This window comes from Mchenga conophoros, linkage group LG20 (assembly GCF_057382185.1).
Source record: "Mchenga conophoros isolate Kocher_MC1m ecotype Shallow Benthic linkage group LG20, M_conophoros_male_GT1.1, whole genome shotgun sequence".
Classification (NCBI taxonomy): Eukaryota; Metazoa; Chordata; class Actinopteri; order Cichliformes; family Cichlidae; genus Mchenga; species Mchenga conophoros.
Genome location: NC_140545.1, coordinates 16,011,890 through 16,026,906, shown reverse-complemented (window position 1 = coordinate 16,026,906; position 15,017 = coordinate 16,011,890). Strand labels below are relative to the sequence as shown.

At 40.7% G+C, this 15,017-nt stretch overlaps 1 protein-coding gene across 3 annotated transcripts in view; it reads left to right on the top strand.

Annotated features, from left to right (window-relative positions):
- The window catches only part of snphb (syntaphilin b), a 33,105-nt gene extending 18,128 nt beyond the window's left edge, over positions 1-14,977 (top strand). For 2 of the 3 annotated variants that reach the window (XM_085260853.1, XM_085260852.1), the window contains 4 exons: positions 3,390-3,569; positions 4,064-4,171; positions 4,963-5,112; positions 5,252-14,977. In XM_085260853.1, coding sequence (XP_085116979.1) covers positions 3,390-3,569; positions 4,064-4,171; positions 4,963-5,112; positions 5,252-7,244 — 2,431 coding nt within the window. In that variant the 3' untranslated portion in view covers positions 7,245-14,977. The remainder of the gene's footprint in view (positions 1-3,389; positions 3,570-4,063; positions 4,172-4,962; positions 5,113-5,251) is intronic. The other variant, XM_085260854.1, reaches the window with a different exon arrangement.
- Positions 14,978-15,017: the final 40 nt, after the last annotated feature.

The window sequence follows — 15,017 nt, the reverse complement described above, 5'->3', positions numbered from 1 at the left end:
TAAACTATGTAAAGCAACAAGAGACTTTCAAAGGGAGGTCTATGTATTGAATTTGCCAAAATCTGCTATATTTTCATTTACTTTAGATGATGTTTGCTACAAGAAAACCTGCACCATGCTACTGTTAACATAAAGGCTAAAGGTTTATGATTAGTTTAGTGCGGAATTAGCATAGTTCTTTATAGTGCATTAAAACCTCAAGCCAAGATTATCCTCCGTTGTGGACACAGACATGGACTGCTGGAGACCCGTAGGCCAAGTAGTCATTCCTCTTATACTACTTTGTCACCTGCTTGTTCTTCACCTGGGGAGCATGCCTATTTGGTGCATTGTAATGTAAAAATGTGGTCCCAAAAAAGCAGGCATGCCTGGAGTCTATTATACATAGGGCTATAGCAAAATGACTTCTGTTTGACTTCATGATATCTTTATAAACATTTTTTGATTGGAGTTGTGGCCTCGGTTGCTATTTTCAAGACTTATCCAAAACAACATGATGTACTTTTTTAAAATAGATAGATATAGATATAGATAGATATAAATAGAAATAGATTCAACAATAACATAAACGCCTTGTGTGACTACCATGGATATGATAAGTCCTGACTGAAGTGTACAAAAATCAGAATGGTAATGTGGAAAATGCTCAAACCAAATCAGAGGGTAGTGTCATTGTGGCTACTTTCAACACATGTATACAGTCTGTGGCCTGTAAGGAGCACAGAAAGTGGCAAGAACTGTGTGCGTGTTGTTGTGTCACATCACCTTCGAATACAGAGTCTGTGATACTATCATGCACTTAAACGCAAGAATTGGTGCTAATCTTTCAAGGATTAGGTTTAGTGGCTACATGCACGGTAGAAATGGCACGTTTAATGTGCATACTGTGATCACTGGTTGACCGCAGCCACTCACTCAACAGCACTGTGTGAAACACTCATGTGCAGCAGCATTGCCTGTAATGCGAATGTGCTTTTGGTTTATCGAGATATTGTTTACTAAATCAGTTTCAGCCTCTTGAGCAAAGTTGCTTTCGTAAAGGAATATCTCTTCACTCCTCTCCACCCACTCATGCTAACACCTGACAACTGGGAAATGCTTGCCTCAAGCAGACAACACCCACACCCCAGACATTAGTTCCATCCCAGCAGATGGCTGGGATGAACTGTCACGCCCTAAACACTGTTGTACTGTGTATTTTCCAGGCTCAGTGTTTCTGCTGCTTCTTTCTCCCCATTTCTGTGCTATCAAGTGTTGAGCTGTCAATATCTGGCTTCCTCCCTAATTATGTAACACAGGACACGGTGACTCAGTTCAGTAGCAAAATATACAGTAGAAAATGGAAACAACAGACGTGCGTTCAATAATAGTTTAAATATAATGTATCTGTCTATTACAAACTGTCTCCAGCGGTTTATTACATAATCCAGGTGATTAAGGTTTTTGTTCTTTTTACTTGACCTCATCCGTAAAATTACTTTTTGGAACCTTTGCTGAACCTTAGCTGCATGCTCAAATAAACCCTGAGTAAAATTATTATTAATCTTTTACAGGGCACTCAAAATTCAAAATTTCATTTATAGTGTTGCAAGAGTTTTTAGTTTGTTTCTTTGTTTGGTCATTTGTTTGTGCACACATGTGCATGCATGATTTCATACACCACTAGTTGGACTTGGTGTATTGCTTAATTTTTTTTTAGAAGTAAATTTAAAAACTTTTCCATAGGTGCTTTGTGACAATAACAGGACAGTAATTAGCTTCTTCTCCTGTAACTTCCTCATTGTGTCGATGGACTTCAGCTCCATTGTCTTAGACGGCAGCAGACCATAGCAGTCCTTGTTCTGCTCTAGAGCCCTGGTGGAGTCAGCTTAGCAGCATTAGTTCCAAAAGTCTTTGAAGTTTTGATTAATGTGGCCCTCAAGCTCACAGCTGAACTCTGAGATGATTAAGACAGCCACTTACCAATATCTAATAATTCAGTCGTCAGCTGTTTATCTAGCAACTTCCTCAGTTAGTAAAATCCTGTGACAACAGTCAAACAGTTTTGACCTGCAATTGGCAACCGTGATCTTCTGGGAGTTCAACATAGCAGCAATTGAACTAGTTCTCCAGCAGCTGTGCATTTGGGTTTAAAGTGAACCTCCAGCTTGTTCCAGATCTGCAAGATTAGCATTGTAAGCTGCAGTCCATGATGGTGGAGCTGGAGAAAGAAAAGCTAACAGAAGAAGAAGCTGAGGACCCCCCGAACAGTGAGATCGTCACTTTGCCATCATGGAAACATGACATAGTTAACAACTGTACTTTCAAAATAGAGTGAAATGAACTCAAGAGCAATTAAAAAAATTCAGCCAAATTGCAAAAACATTGTGCTTCATTAGTTTTTCTGTGTTGGTGAAATAAGTAAGATATGTATTTCTGGGAAACACTGACTATCATCAAGTATGATATATATATTTATATATATACATATATATGACATGAACAGCAAAAAGTTTAAAGACCGAGACGAGTTATATACAAGACTATGTGCATGTTTAGTGTGGAGTTTTCGTGTCCTGTGTCCAATACCATCATGGCTGTTCTGATTGACCCTGCTTGTCCTCCCCTCCCAGTGTGGTGTCCAGTGATTGGGCAACAGTTATGTCCTAGTTAAAGAACAACAGTAACTCAGTTGGTGAACATTCATTATAGACTTTAAAACCACACAGACGCTGACAGAAGTTGCCAATCACAGATAACCCTTTTTTTTCCCCTATCTACCACTGATATAATTAAACTGTACTAACAAACTGTGTCATGTTTTGCTGGATAGTAAAAATGCCTAGAGGTGAAAATATATATACACCACCAATTCTACTCTTTGATATTATGTGGTTTTACTTGGTCTCTATAGTGGTTTTGCACAGGTGTCAGTTGTCTTAAAGTTAACTTTTTTTTAGCTAAGCTAGTTTGCACTTGTCATCAAAAGTGGGGCGAAATTTCTATAAGTTTGCTGAGATAGTTTTGTGAAAGTGTGTTGCGAGTTAAAATGGGGCGTTTATGAATTATTGTTGTTGCAGCTGCTTCCATGTTGCTCTTAGAAGACCTAAAACATTTTATCACTTGTAAATTGTGTTTCAGGATGCAGTGTTAGTTTACATTCCAGTAAAAGCCTCATAGCAGTAAACTGCTCCTATTAGCGGTGCAGTATAGGAAGCCAAACAGAGGAGCCTCAACATTGAAGCATGGCTTTTAGAAAGCAAGCTCTCCTGAGCCACTTCACTGTTTGAGTTCTTACATTTTAAAATTATGCTGAGATATGCTAAATGTCAACCAACCTTACCTCCCTTCAGTGTGCAGCAGGCACATTGCCACCCTCTGTGATTTAACACCCTCTTGTCTCTGGTCAGGTTTGACTACTGCAGGTTCATAGAGTTAGACTACGTGCCCATGGAGTCAAGCTGTATGGTGTCAATGCGCCCAACTAAAGGCTATGTATCGACCAAGTCACCAACCAAGGGATACACTTCCACCAAGTCTCCGGATCGCCACGGTCGTTCAACAAACTCTCCCTCTACCCCTCGCTCCCGGTCTGTCCCGACTCACTCTTTTTTCCTCCCAATCAGTCTTGATCCTTTAAAGCATGGGAATGGCAAGATGTTTTGCACTGCTGTAAATGTTTTGTGACACCACATTCTAGAAAACATCCTGTCTAGTCTGACTCTCTTCTTCTTTTCTGTCCGATTGCTCTCTTTTAGTTCCCTTCTGGTGAAAACTTTCTTTTTTCATTGAGTAACGCTAATTTGATGTCCTTTTCAGTTTCAGCATTGTTGTGAGTGCCAAGAGGAGTGTGTGTATTTGTTTCTCAGGCCGACATGCTGAAATATTGTACTCTGTGTATCTGTGTAGACCTGTGTTGTATAAGCATGGTGGTGGACCTGGATTGAAGTGTTTTCCATTCATTTCTGTTTGCACTGTGGATCCGTTTGTCATGGTTTAGCTTAGCAGCTCACTTAGTGTCTGGACTGTGGTTCCATGGTGTTGCCAGGAACACATTAACATGTCTCCTCTTACTGTGTACCAGGCGCACTCCGGCTGCGGCCAGTAATAGAGATCCCTATGGAAACGCTTCTCTCAGCAGCAGCAGCAACTCAGGCTCATGTAAAGGCAGTGAATGCAGCCCAACCAAAGGGTAAGAGGTGTAGCACATTTCTACTAGCTCTTGTACCAGCGTAGTCCCAATGCTAGAGCTAAATATGTTTGCAATGCGGGCCACCGATTCTGATTCTTCCTACTAATGTTTCCCCAAATTCCAACACTAACATTGCAAAATAATGACTTCTCTAACTTGTCAAATTGTGGGCTTGTTCTCTAACAGCAGTGCACCACAAACTCTGCCGCACTACTGCATTGATGGACAAGAGGTATAACGTTAATGCCTTGGGATAGAAAATGGAACTCTTTGTGACTTTGTCAACTCAGTGAAAACAGAACTTAATATGATTTGCTGTCTTATTACCTTAATTAGCTATTTAATCAAAATTTATCAAATTTTGATTAAATAATTCAATCAAATTTAATCAGAATTTTAGTGATGATATGACACAAGAAAAAATTATTTACTCCAGTTCGCTTTCCAAAAGTATGAAAGAGCACATTTGCAGTCTCTTCTTTTTTCAGTTTATGCTCATTGGTTGAATATGTGAATGAAAATATGGTGAGTGCTGTTAAAAAGGAAAAAAGCCCACATTACTGATAAAACAGCAGCTCTGAGCCCCAACCTACTATTTTGAAGATAAGCAAAAAGTTATTTGTGATATCATCATCACTGATGACCTAGACCTCAGAAGGTTAAGAGTGTTTGAAACTCTTAATTCTTATAATAGTGATGTTAACTTTCCTTCCATCACTTCTTTCTTAACATCTCAAAAAATGGAAAACACCACTTATTCTTTTCATAAACTGAAGTCCTGTCTTTTTTAGACGCCATCAGAAGTACACGTCATGTACAGACAACCATGGCATTCGGCCTCCTCCACCAGAGCAGTACCTCACACCCCTTCAGCAGAAGGAGGTGTGTATCCGACACCTGCGGGCCAAGCTAAAAGAAACCATCAACACCCTGCAAGACAGGTGAGATACTGAGACAGGATGAGAGACTGGCAGGTCCTATAAAGTAAGGTTTTATGCTAGTTCTTCTTAGATCTTGTATATTGGTCTGTGCTTCTTATCGTCAAAGGTTCTAACCCTTTCTCTGTTGTCACCCTCTTAGGGACACGGAAATAGATGAGTTGAGAGGCCGGCTTTACAGAATGCAGGAGGACTGGGTTGAAGAAGAGTGCCACCGCGTAGAGGCTCAGCTGGCCCTGAAGGAGGCGCGTCAGGAAATCCAGCAGCTCAAACAGGCTGTGGATACTGTTCGTGCCAGGCTGAGCGATGCCGGAGGCCTCAGTGGAGATGTAGGGGTCCAGAAGTACTTTCAGGATATCAACGCTCAGAACCACAAGCTGGAGAACCTTTTGCTGAGTATGGAGTTGGCCCAGGCTGGATTAGCAAAGGAGGCGGAGGCCATGCCAGGCTGTCGGACCCGCGTTGGGGGTTCAGCACCAGCATCTGTTTCAGGAGAAAGTCCTGGCGGAGTACCCAAACTTACTGTAGGAGGAAGAGGGTCTTGCTCTTGTGATGGCTCCCCAGCCCGGTCTTTAACTCGGAGTTCCACCTACACAAAGCTGAGTGATCAGGCACTGGCGGACCGCAATGACAACGGGTCGGACTTTCCTTGTCTCTCAGGCGACGGCACCCAGGACAGCGGCTTTGTGTGCTGTGGGGAGAGTAACATCCCCAGCCGGGCTGACCTTCTGCTGGAGGCCGCATTCCTTTCTGAGGAAACAGCATCTTTACTTAATTCCTACACGCAAACCTTCTCCCACTCTCTTCCCCATTCTCATCCCCACTCTCTGCCAAACTCACTGTCTCACACCTACTCACATACCTTACCTCATTCTTTCCCTCACAATTTGTCCCACTCTGTGCCGCATACTATGCCACACTCTTCTACGTATGAGAAGCTGTGCACAGGGGAGGGGCTGGCACCCTTTCGTTGTGGTCTGGGTGGAGTGAGCTGCATGAGCCACCCCTGCCTCTCCCACCACCATCTGTACCTGCACCCTTTAAGGGAGACTGGCATTCAGACAGAAAGCTGCCCCATCCCTACAACAGCAGGGTATCCCGCCGATCTGGACACCATCGCAGAGCAACGTACTTTCCGGTCCCAGGCCTGTAGCCCCACTTCAACCTGGATGTCTGATGAAGGGGACGAGGAGTTGGACTCCATTACCACCACAACTTCAGTAACCACAGCAACAGTCATGAGTACAGCAACAGAGCCAATCCCCAAAACTCCAGTGGTCCCATCTTTACCACGGTCCGCCACTGTTGCGTGTTCCATGGAAAGTCCTGTGCATAAAGAGAAAGAGTATGGAGAGGAGGAGGAAAAGCAGGAGAAAGAGGAAAAAGAGAAGGAAGCTTTTGTGGCAGAAGAGCAGGTGGAGATAGTTATGATCAAACTGGCAGAAGAAAGGCAACAGACGCTGATTGGTTCAGTGGGAGAGAAGATAGGAGGGCAGGGTGCTGAAGAGAAGCCGGCTCAAGGAAAACTCTGTGATCTTGCTGCGATGCCAGCAACATGGCAGGGTGAGCTTAAGTTAAGAGGATGCTGTGGAGAAGGCAGGCAGGGTGGGACATCATTTGAAAACCTCGGAGTTGTGGACACGCAGCAAGAAAGCTGTCCTTTACAAGAATCAACCCAGGTAGAGACACCTCACCTGAGTCCGAGTCACCAGGGATCATCTCCAGCTATAGAACAGCCTCACACAATCCAGCCAAGAAGGTCTACTTCCCATGAGGAGATAGGTGGTGTTACAGTGGTAGAGGTGCACAATGAGGACAATGATAACGGTGAAACAAAAGAGCACGGTGCCACAGGGGACACTGCAGAAGAGAACGGAGAATCATCTAGCTCTGGGACGATTCAGAAAAGCTACTGGAGTCGTCACTTCCTAGTTGATCTGCTTGCGGTGGCCATTCCTGTGGTGCCGACGGTGGCGTGGCTCTGCCGCGGTCCAGTCCGGGAAGGACAGCCAATGTATCACATAGGATCACTGCTGAGAGGCTGTTGCACTGTGGCGTTGCACTCGCTGCGCAGGGGAGGCGGGCTGAGGCACTACCCCGCAGGCGGGGGAGACTTAGGAGGATCACAGATATAAGAGGAAAATCTGCTCAGCACCTCTGTGGCCCTTAACCACGACCTTTCCTGTATAGGTTTTCTCTTGGAAGATTCAAGTGCAAGAAGACAAGGACTTCCTGTCCTGCAGTTTCTGCCAAGAATAGGCAAGAGGGGTATAAGAAACAGGAAATGTGAAGCTCTTGGACTGACAAGCTCTGCCTTGTTTTGGTTCTGCTCCGCAATGTCTGTCACCCAATGTTCCTCAGCCTTGCTACCGAGATGTCTGCCAGCTCTACTGGCTTGTGGAAAAGTAAATGAGCTGATTGAAATGAATGATGCCTGAATCTTTTATGCTGATTGTTTCTTTTGATCTTAAATGCAGGGAAAACTGTAAAAGATTCATTGACTACTCAACCTATGAATTCTAACACATTTGACTGGTTGTGTGTGTATATGTGGCATATATGTATAAGAGCTTGTATACATGTGTAACCAAGTTACAAAAAGCTACAGCTTCACCAAGTCATTAAGCAATGGCTGAGGGGAAAATCCACTCTAAATCAGAATTTACATGTTTCTACGACTGCAGACGGTTTTCATTGATCTTCAAGACTGAAATCTCAGAGTGTGTCTGCCATCATGACGTAGACACAAAACTCAGGGATGTTCCGAGGGTAGAAACACACAAACCTATTAAATTTGCTTCAAATCATAAACACCCAGCTGTGGCCAGTTCAGTTGTGCTGCCAAGTTAAACTCTACTTACTTTTAATCGTATTAAGGTTTTAGTTCTCTCTCCTGGCCAAAGAAGCGTTTTGGTTGAGCTCAACCCCCCAAAGGAATGTTGTTCATCATTAAAATGACCTCTGCCAAAAATCCTATGTAGATGTTTATTAATCAAACACAGTAGGTTAATCTGAGGTGTGTATACATCAACTGCATAGAAGCTGATTTCTAATTTTCTTTCATGCATTTAGCAGTTTGAGGCATCTAAAAACAAAAACCATGATGCCATCACACTTAGGATGAGACTGTTTTTAAGATAAGATAAGATAGATCTTTATTGTCACTGTTACAAGAACAATGAAAGACTGTTTGGCATCTCTCCATTAGCAGCATGTAGATTTTTTTAGATTAAAATTACTTTATAATAAAAGATAAGAGACAAATTTCCCACCTGTGGGACTAATAAAGGTTATCTTATCTTCTCTTATACACAGATACATGCATTGATTTAGGCCATAAAATTGCATATGTCGTCAATCATTCTCATCTACTTATAATATGCATAACCATCACTTGAAACAAAAAACAGGTTTTGTCCTTGTTGAATGAAGTCTTCATGTTGCGCCTTTTGTAGGCAGTTATTTAGTCTAACCTGCCAATTAACCTGATAAAGGCAAGTACCTTGTTTGATTTCTGCAATTTTTTTTCTAAAGACTGCTTAAAAATTTCCCTGTACTTGATGTTGACGTTAGAATGTGCACTTTAATTTCTCTTAACCTCTGCATCCCCAGGAGGCCAGCCAGAATCTCATTAATAATGAAGGAGATGTTAATTATTATAGAAAGTCCATGGGTGATTTACCTATTCTGCCATGTTCGTTGTGTTTCTACCCTGAGAGCATTACGATTAGTTCTCCTAAATAAATAAAGCTATTCAGATTTATTAAACTCAAACTAAGATCAATACCACACTTATAACTATACACTAAAAATGAAGCTCAGTTGAGAGCCAGCCTGAGTCTTTGCAAAGATAAACTCAAAAATTAAAAAGCAAAGCTCTCTAAATAAAATCTTAGATTTGTTTCTGTAATCCATATGAGAGCTTTTGTTTTTGTTGTTTTCATTTTATGTATCTATTTATTTATTGGGGCAGTCTACTTGTTTGGGAAGGTAATAATAATAACATGCACATTATATTTTAGGGTGGAATATTTTCCATACTCAGTCATATTGTCTCATATGGGCCTTATCTGCTTAAGCTTGTATTCAAAGCAAAGTTGCCAGAACCAACATTTGGTGAAAATAACAGACCTCAGTTTGTGTTACTTAAAGTCACCTGATTAAATCTAATTGAAATGCCATGTCACGATCAAACACTTTGTTTGTAGATCCTCACCGGCTCACTTTGGTATCTTAGTGTAGCTCTGAATGGAATGAGTTGTGCTCAGTCTGTGATCTGTGCTGTATATTTCTGCTAAACTTAATGCTCTTGTGGTGTAGTTTTAACTGTCATTCTGGTAGTATGTATTCCAAGTCAACTGTACAAGAGCTAGTCAGTCACTGCTAATAACTCCGCTTAACTTGTCTAACAGATCATTCTGAAAGGCATTTACAGACATCGTGTGCTACATCTTAGTCGACAGTTCAGATGTACATTAATAAGGTGTCTGGGTTTTAAATGCACTTAGCATCAGGGTATTTTTTCATTTGTCTGAATGTGTGCATCACGAGAGGACTGTGATGAAAGATGAATGTGTAAATGAACAAATAAGCAAATCATGGCTGGATAACTGAATGGGCCTGCTGGGCACAGATCTAACTGCTAAGACTGCTAGAACAAAACAAAAAGCTTCCCAGAAGTTGGAATGGGATCTGAAAGCTCACTAAAGAGCAATATGGCTGCAAGAGGGTGGAAAACAATTGCCAGTAGATAACAGACAAAAATGCTATGTAAAGGATTAATTCTTACATAACACTTACATACTCTCTCCCAGAGTACTCAAGGCACTCCATACAACATGCCAGATTCACCCAAGCACTGTCTTCTATGTTTTTAAATGTTTTCTAACCACCATTCACACACTTTGATGCTGAGATGGGAGAGCAACTTGGGGTTATTATCTTGCCCAAGAATATTTGGCATGCAGACTAAGGGGAGCCAGGGATTAAACCACCAACCTTTACAATCAGTAGATGACCTGCTCTACCTCCTGACCTACAGCCACCTATCAGTCATATGTCAATAGACATATGACTGATAGGTGGCTGAGTTTAAAACAGAGTTTAAAACTATTCCAAAAAGAAACCAAGCAACTACAAAAATGACACAAAACAACTGCAAGAAACGTAAAACCAATGCAAGAGATGTCTAATGTCTACAAAAAGGTTCAAAATGAATTCAGAGAGACCTAAAGTGACTACAAAGTCATGTACAAGGAAATAAAACATAAAGAACCCTACAAAGAGACAGAAAATGACAATAAATACTAAGGTCTGCAAGACAGTTGGATAAAAAAAGCAACTACAAAGAAAGAGAAAGTCGCTGCAGTGATATAAAATGACCTCAAAGATGTATAAAACAAACAATTGTAGAGGTGCCTAAACTGTACAGAGATTAAAATGACTTCAAAGAGATTTCCTAAATGACTTTGAAGCAACAAAAACATGCAGAGAAAACACAACTGTAGAGATGTCTAATACTTAAAAGAGATGCAAAATCACTTCCAAGAGATTTGAAGTGGCTACAAAAATATAAAACAATGACTTCAAAGAGAGCTTAAGTAAATACAAATAGATGTGAAATTATATCTAAATGACTACAAAAAGATGTAAAAGGGCTGCAGGAAGAAGAAAAACAACTGCACAGACATAAAACCACAAAATGACACAGAGACACAACCACAAAGATGCTTAAAACAACTGCATACAACTACAAAGACACGCCAAAGAACTTCAAATACATGTGGAACAACCACAAAGAGAACCACAGTGACCAATAAAAGAAAAATCAACCACAGAGGGAAATCAAAGCAGCGCAAAATCACCAAGATGTTATTGCAGGGGTCAGCAACCTTTAACACCCAAAGAGCCATTTGGACCTGGTTTCCACGGAAAAGAAAACACTGGGAGCCGCAAATACTTTTTGACATCTAAAATGAAGATAACATTGTGTATATATAGTGTTTTACTCTTATGCTTTGTGTGAACAACTAAGGTGTGTTGCTTATGAAATCCATGAAGTGCTACAGAGAAAATTACATTTTATTTATGTAATTAACATATTTTGAACTCTTAAAGAAATATAACAAAAGGAAAGACACCCAGCTGAACTAAAATGATCCATGTAGCAAACAAAAACTGCTGTGAGCCGCCATCCTTATATCACCTTTGGGCTTTTGGAGCCTTGGCCTGACTTTTAAAAAAGTAATTGGAAAAAAAGCACTATGCTGCTAAAAACAGAAAAATAGATATTTGCAAAATTCTGCCTAAATATGTATTTTACCTGGTTAATGTGTGTTGCGGGGCGTGGTCTGCTGCGCCGCTGCAGGGGACGCGGACGCACCTGAGCGGCACCCGCAATCACGCCTCGCTGCCTTAACGTCCGTGCTATCTGTGCTGTTGTGTTGGTATGTGTCGGGCTGTGAGCTGAAAAGCTACAGCCGGCTGTATGCGTACAGCGACCGTGTGTGAGAAAAGTGGTCAATAAAGAGATGCTGAAAAGCGTGTTCATGGAAGCATCGTCGGGTCTGCTGTGATATGTTTACAATGGGACTTCTGCTCCTGAACCTCTGCGCACAGCGTCTGCAAATCGGGGCTGTACGAAGTCACTTCATCTTTACGCAGGACTGTAAGCTGTCATCTGTGAGGCGTGAGCGGTGTTTGTTTTTAACATAGTTCACGGTGGAGAACAGCTGCTGACATAATGTGGATCCGAAGATCCATAATTGGGCTATGGCCTCGAGGGCCGGTGTCCCTGCAGGTTTTTAGATGTGTCCTTGAACCAACACAGCTGATTTTAAATGGCTAAATTAGCTCCTCACCATGTCCTGAAGTTCTCCAGAGGCCTGGTAACGAACTAATCATGTGATTCAGGTGTGTTGACCCAAGGTGAGATCTAAAAGCTGCAGGACACTGGCCCTCGGAGCCTGGAATTGCCCACCCCTGGTCTATGGGTTGAAAGTCTGGATAAATGCAGGGCGTTTCGGCGGGTATACCGGCTTCCGCGAGTGTGACGCTTATTTTGAGCGATGAAAAAATAATAGAATATAATTTTAATTTTATATTTCAATATCACAATAACCTTCCAATTTAGAACTACAAGTTAAAAACAAACTAACATAAATAAAATACACTTCAGCTAAATACTTTATTTTCCCAAACCACGCGGAGCCGCACTATAAGGACTAAAGAGCCGCAGGTTGCCGACCCCAGTGTTAGTGGAATGTAAAGTTACAAGCAGGTGCAAAACTACTATAAAGTGACACAAAACAATCATACAAAGTATCTACAAAATGTTTTGGTCTTCAGTGTAAACTCCTGTGCCCAGGGGGCGTGTTTGATAAATCCCTCCATGGAATAACTCTAAATCTGTCCGTCCCGATTTAAATGTCGAATGAAAAATGTTCCAACACAACCAGCAAAAAAACAGCAACTCAAATTGTTCTGCGTTAAAAAAAACACTTTTGTTCTTTTTTCTATTCTATTCTTTTCACCAGTTGGTTTATATGTTTTGCACTATTGTTCACTTTATGAATTTTAAGCAATTACTTGAAGTTGAGATTGTAATTTAGCACTGGCAAGTTTGAGGTTAGCCCGAGAATTTCATGCTCTTCATAAAAAGTCATAACTTTTTCAACATAAGTTGAAAGTGAAAAGATGAGTGGACATCTGTTTCTCTAATGACAGATTCTGATGTACTGGTCCTCTTACCTTCAACTCCACTTTTTATTCTGGTTACAGAACCAAGCATTGTGTTGATGAAATAGCAATTGAAGTTGAACTCGGACTGGCAATACTTTCATGTAATACTAACTCGGTTATGATTATTGAACAATTTATTGTCATTTAGAATATTTCTGGTAAATCTAATATATGATTTTAAATTCCAACAAATGTGTGTTTCTTTAGGAAAGAAAGAAAGAAAGAAAGAAAGAAAGAAAGAAAGAAAGAAAGACGCAATTTTCAACCCAAATTTTTTGAGCTGCACTGTGTGTGTGAGCTCACTGAGCATTTTCTGATTGTTCTGTTCTGCAGTGATAGTTTAAAGTGCAGCTGAAGCAAAAATTAGGCATAAATAAGATACTACAGACATGTAGGTATGGCTTGTTCCTGTGGATGCTGTAAAGCAGTATTCTCTCATGTAATAAGAACTGTTTATTTAAGCCCTTCACATTTACATACATCTATGTATTAACATACATAGATGCCATAACATTTCTAAAAAGCTCTCATTTCAAAAACATAATTTTTTTTCTCATACTGTGTGATCCGATTATGTAATTGTCAGATGTCAGTGACAATCATGATAATCTGAATTAATGCATTGCTATCCATGAAAAGATCGAATGAATGCCTTACGGACACAATCACGAGGTTTTCTCAGCATCGTTTGCATTGTTATGATTTGTGCAAGAGCTGTGCGCCCATCATCCAGCTGCATTGTGGGAAAGGTTTGGCTAAAAATAATGAAGAGGCTAAAACAATTCCCTGTTTTACCAAAAGCCATAAATCTGTGAGGGAACTGGTGTGACAATGTGGAAAGCTACCTCCTCCTCTCAATATTAATGTATTATGTACCAAAATGTCTACTATAATAATCATGTAAGTGATTACTGATGTAAACCTGCACTGTACTTTGATGTGACAGTCCCGCTGTTAATTGCAGCTGATTTTTGGAAACAGGATGACAGAAGGACCAAAGGGTACATCTACCAAGCAGCAAATGAAAGGTGGCTGGTTTGATTCCAGGCAAACACAAATGTGCTTTGCGTCAGAAAGGTCACCTGGTGTAAAATATCTGGTGCCATATCATCTGGTGACCCCTTGTAACAAAGGAGCACTCAAAAGTAGCTCTTTAGCAAACAGCTAATTGTTAATGGTAGTAGCAACCATCTCAGCCGTCTTGGTTTAGCACCATTAGGTGGGCACATGTTTATTCTCAAGGCTCCTGTTCCTGAAATGTTTAATTGAAATACAATGCTAGATAATGAAGATTTGGCAAGCTGCTTTGATAATGACTTTTAGTCCCACATGCACAATTTGAATTAGATGTGGATATTTGATCTTCTTGTTTAATTACTTTAAAAAAAAATGGAATGCAAGGTACCATTCTTGAGCATGATAAAATGTATTTTGTGCATTCGTCTTTTTTTTTTAATGCAGCTATAGTAATATCTTCCAATGGTCACTTTTTAAAGATTATTTTGGGACTTTGGAGATTCCGTATTAGCAGCTTTAAGTCTATTGCATTAAAATATTCCTGTGGTGTATTTTTACCATGTGGAACTTTAAAGCCAAGGAGAATGCCTACGCTGGTACTACAGGTGTGCTGAAAAATGTAGCTGTACCCGACTGTCCCAAGATACACCTGAACTTCCTGTTGTAGTGTGCTGTTATGTCAGTGTACAGTGCGTGGGGGTGACTGATTATATATACATGTCCCCTGTAGACACATGTGATTTTAAATGCATATGAAAAGGACTACGGAGGATGTTTGGCTTTTCTTTTTTTTTTTTTAAATCAGACAATATTTGAATGTGTACTGTCACTTTACGCTTTAGTCCTTGTCTGACTGTGTGTGTTCCCTAACCTATGTAATAGTAACTAATGTAACAGAGGTGGAGTCATTTAACATCCTTCCACTGAGGACATTCAATGCCTCGTGTAGAAATTTAGCTGACATCATAAATATTGCCAGATAATATCACGTAAATGAACTATTTTAATAGCAACAGTAGTGTGTACAGGTACAGACATCAGTAGGCTACATCTTCCACCACACTGTATAAAGAAAGAGCAAAAGCCCCTATATTAAAGAGCATGGAGGAAACATCTGCTTTGCCTTTGTGTTTATTCCCACACCAGCTGAT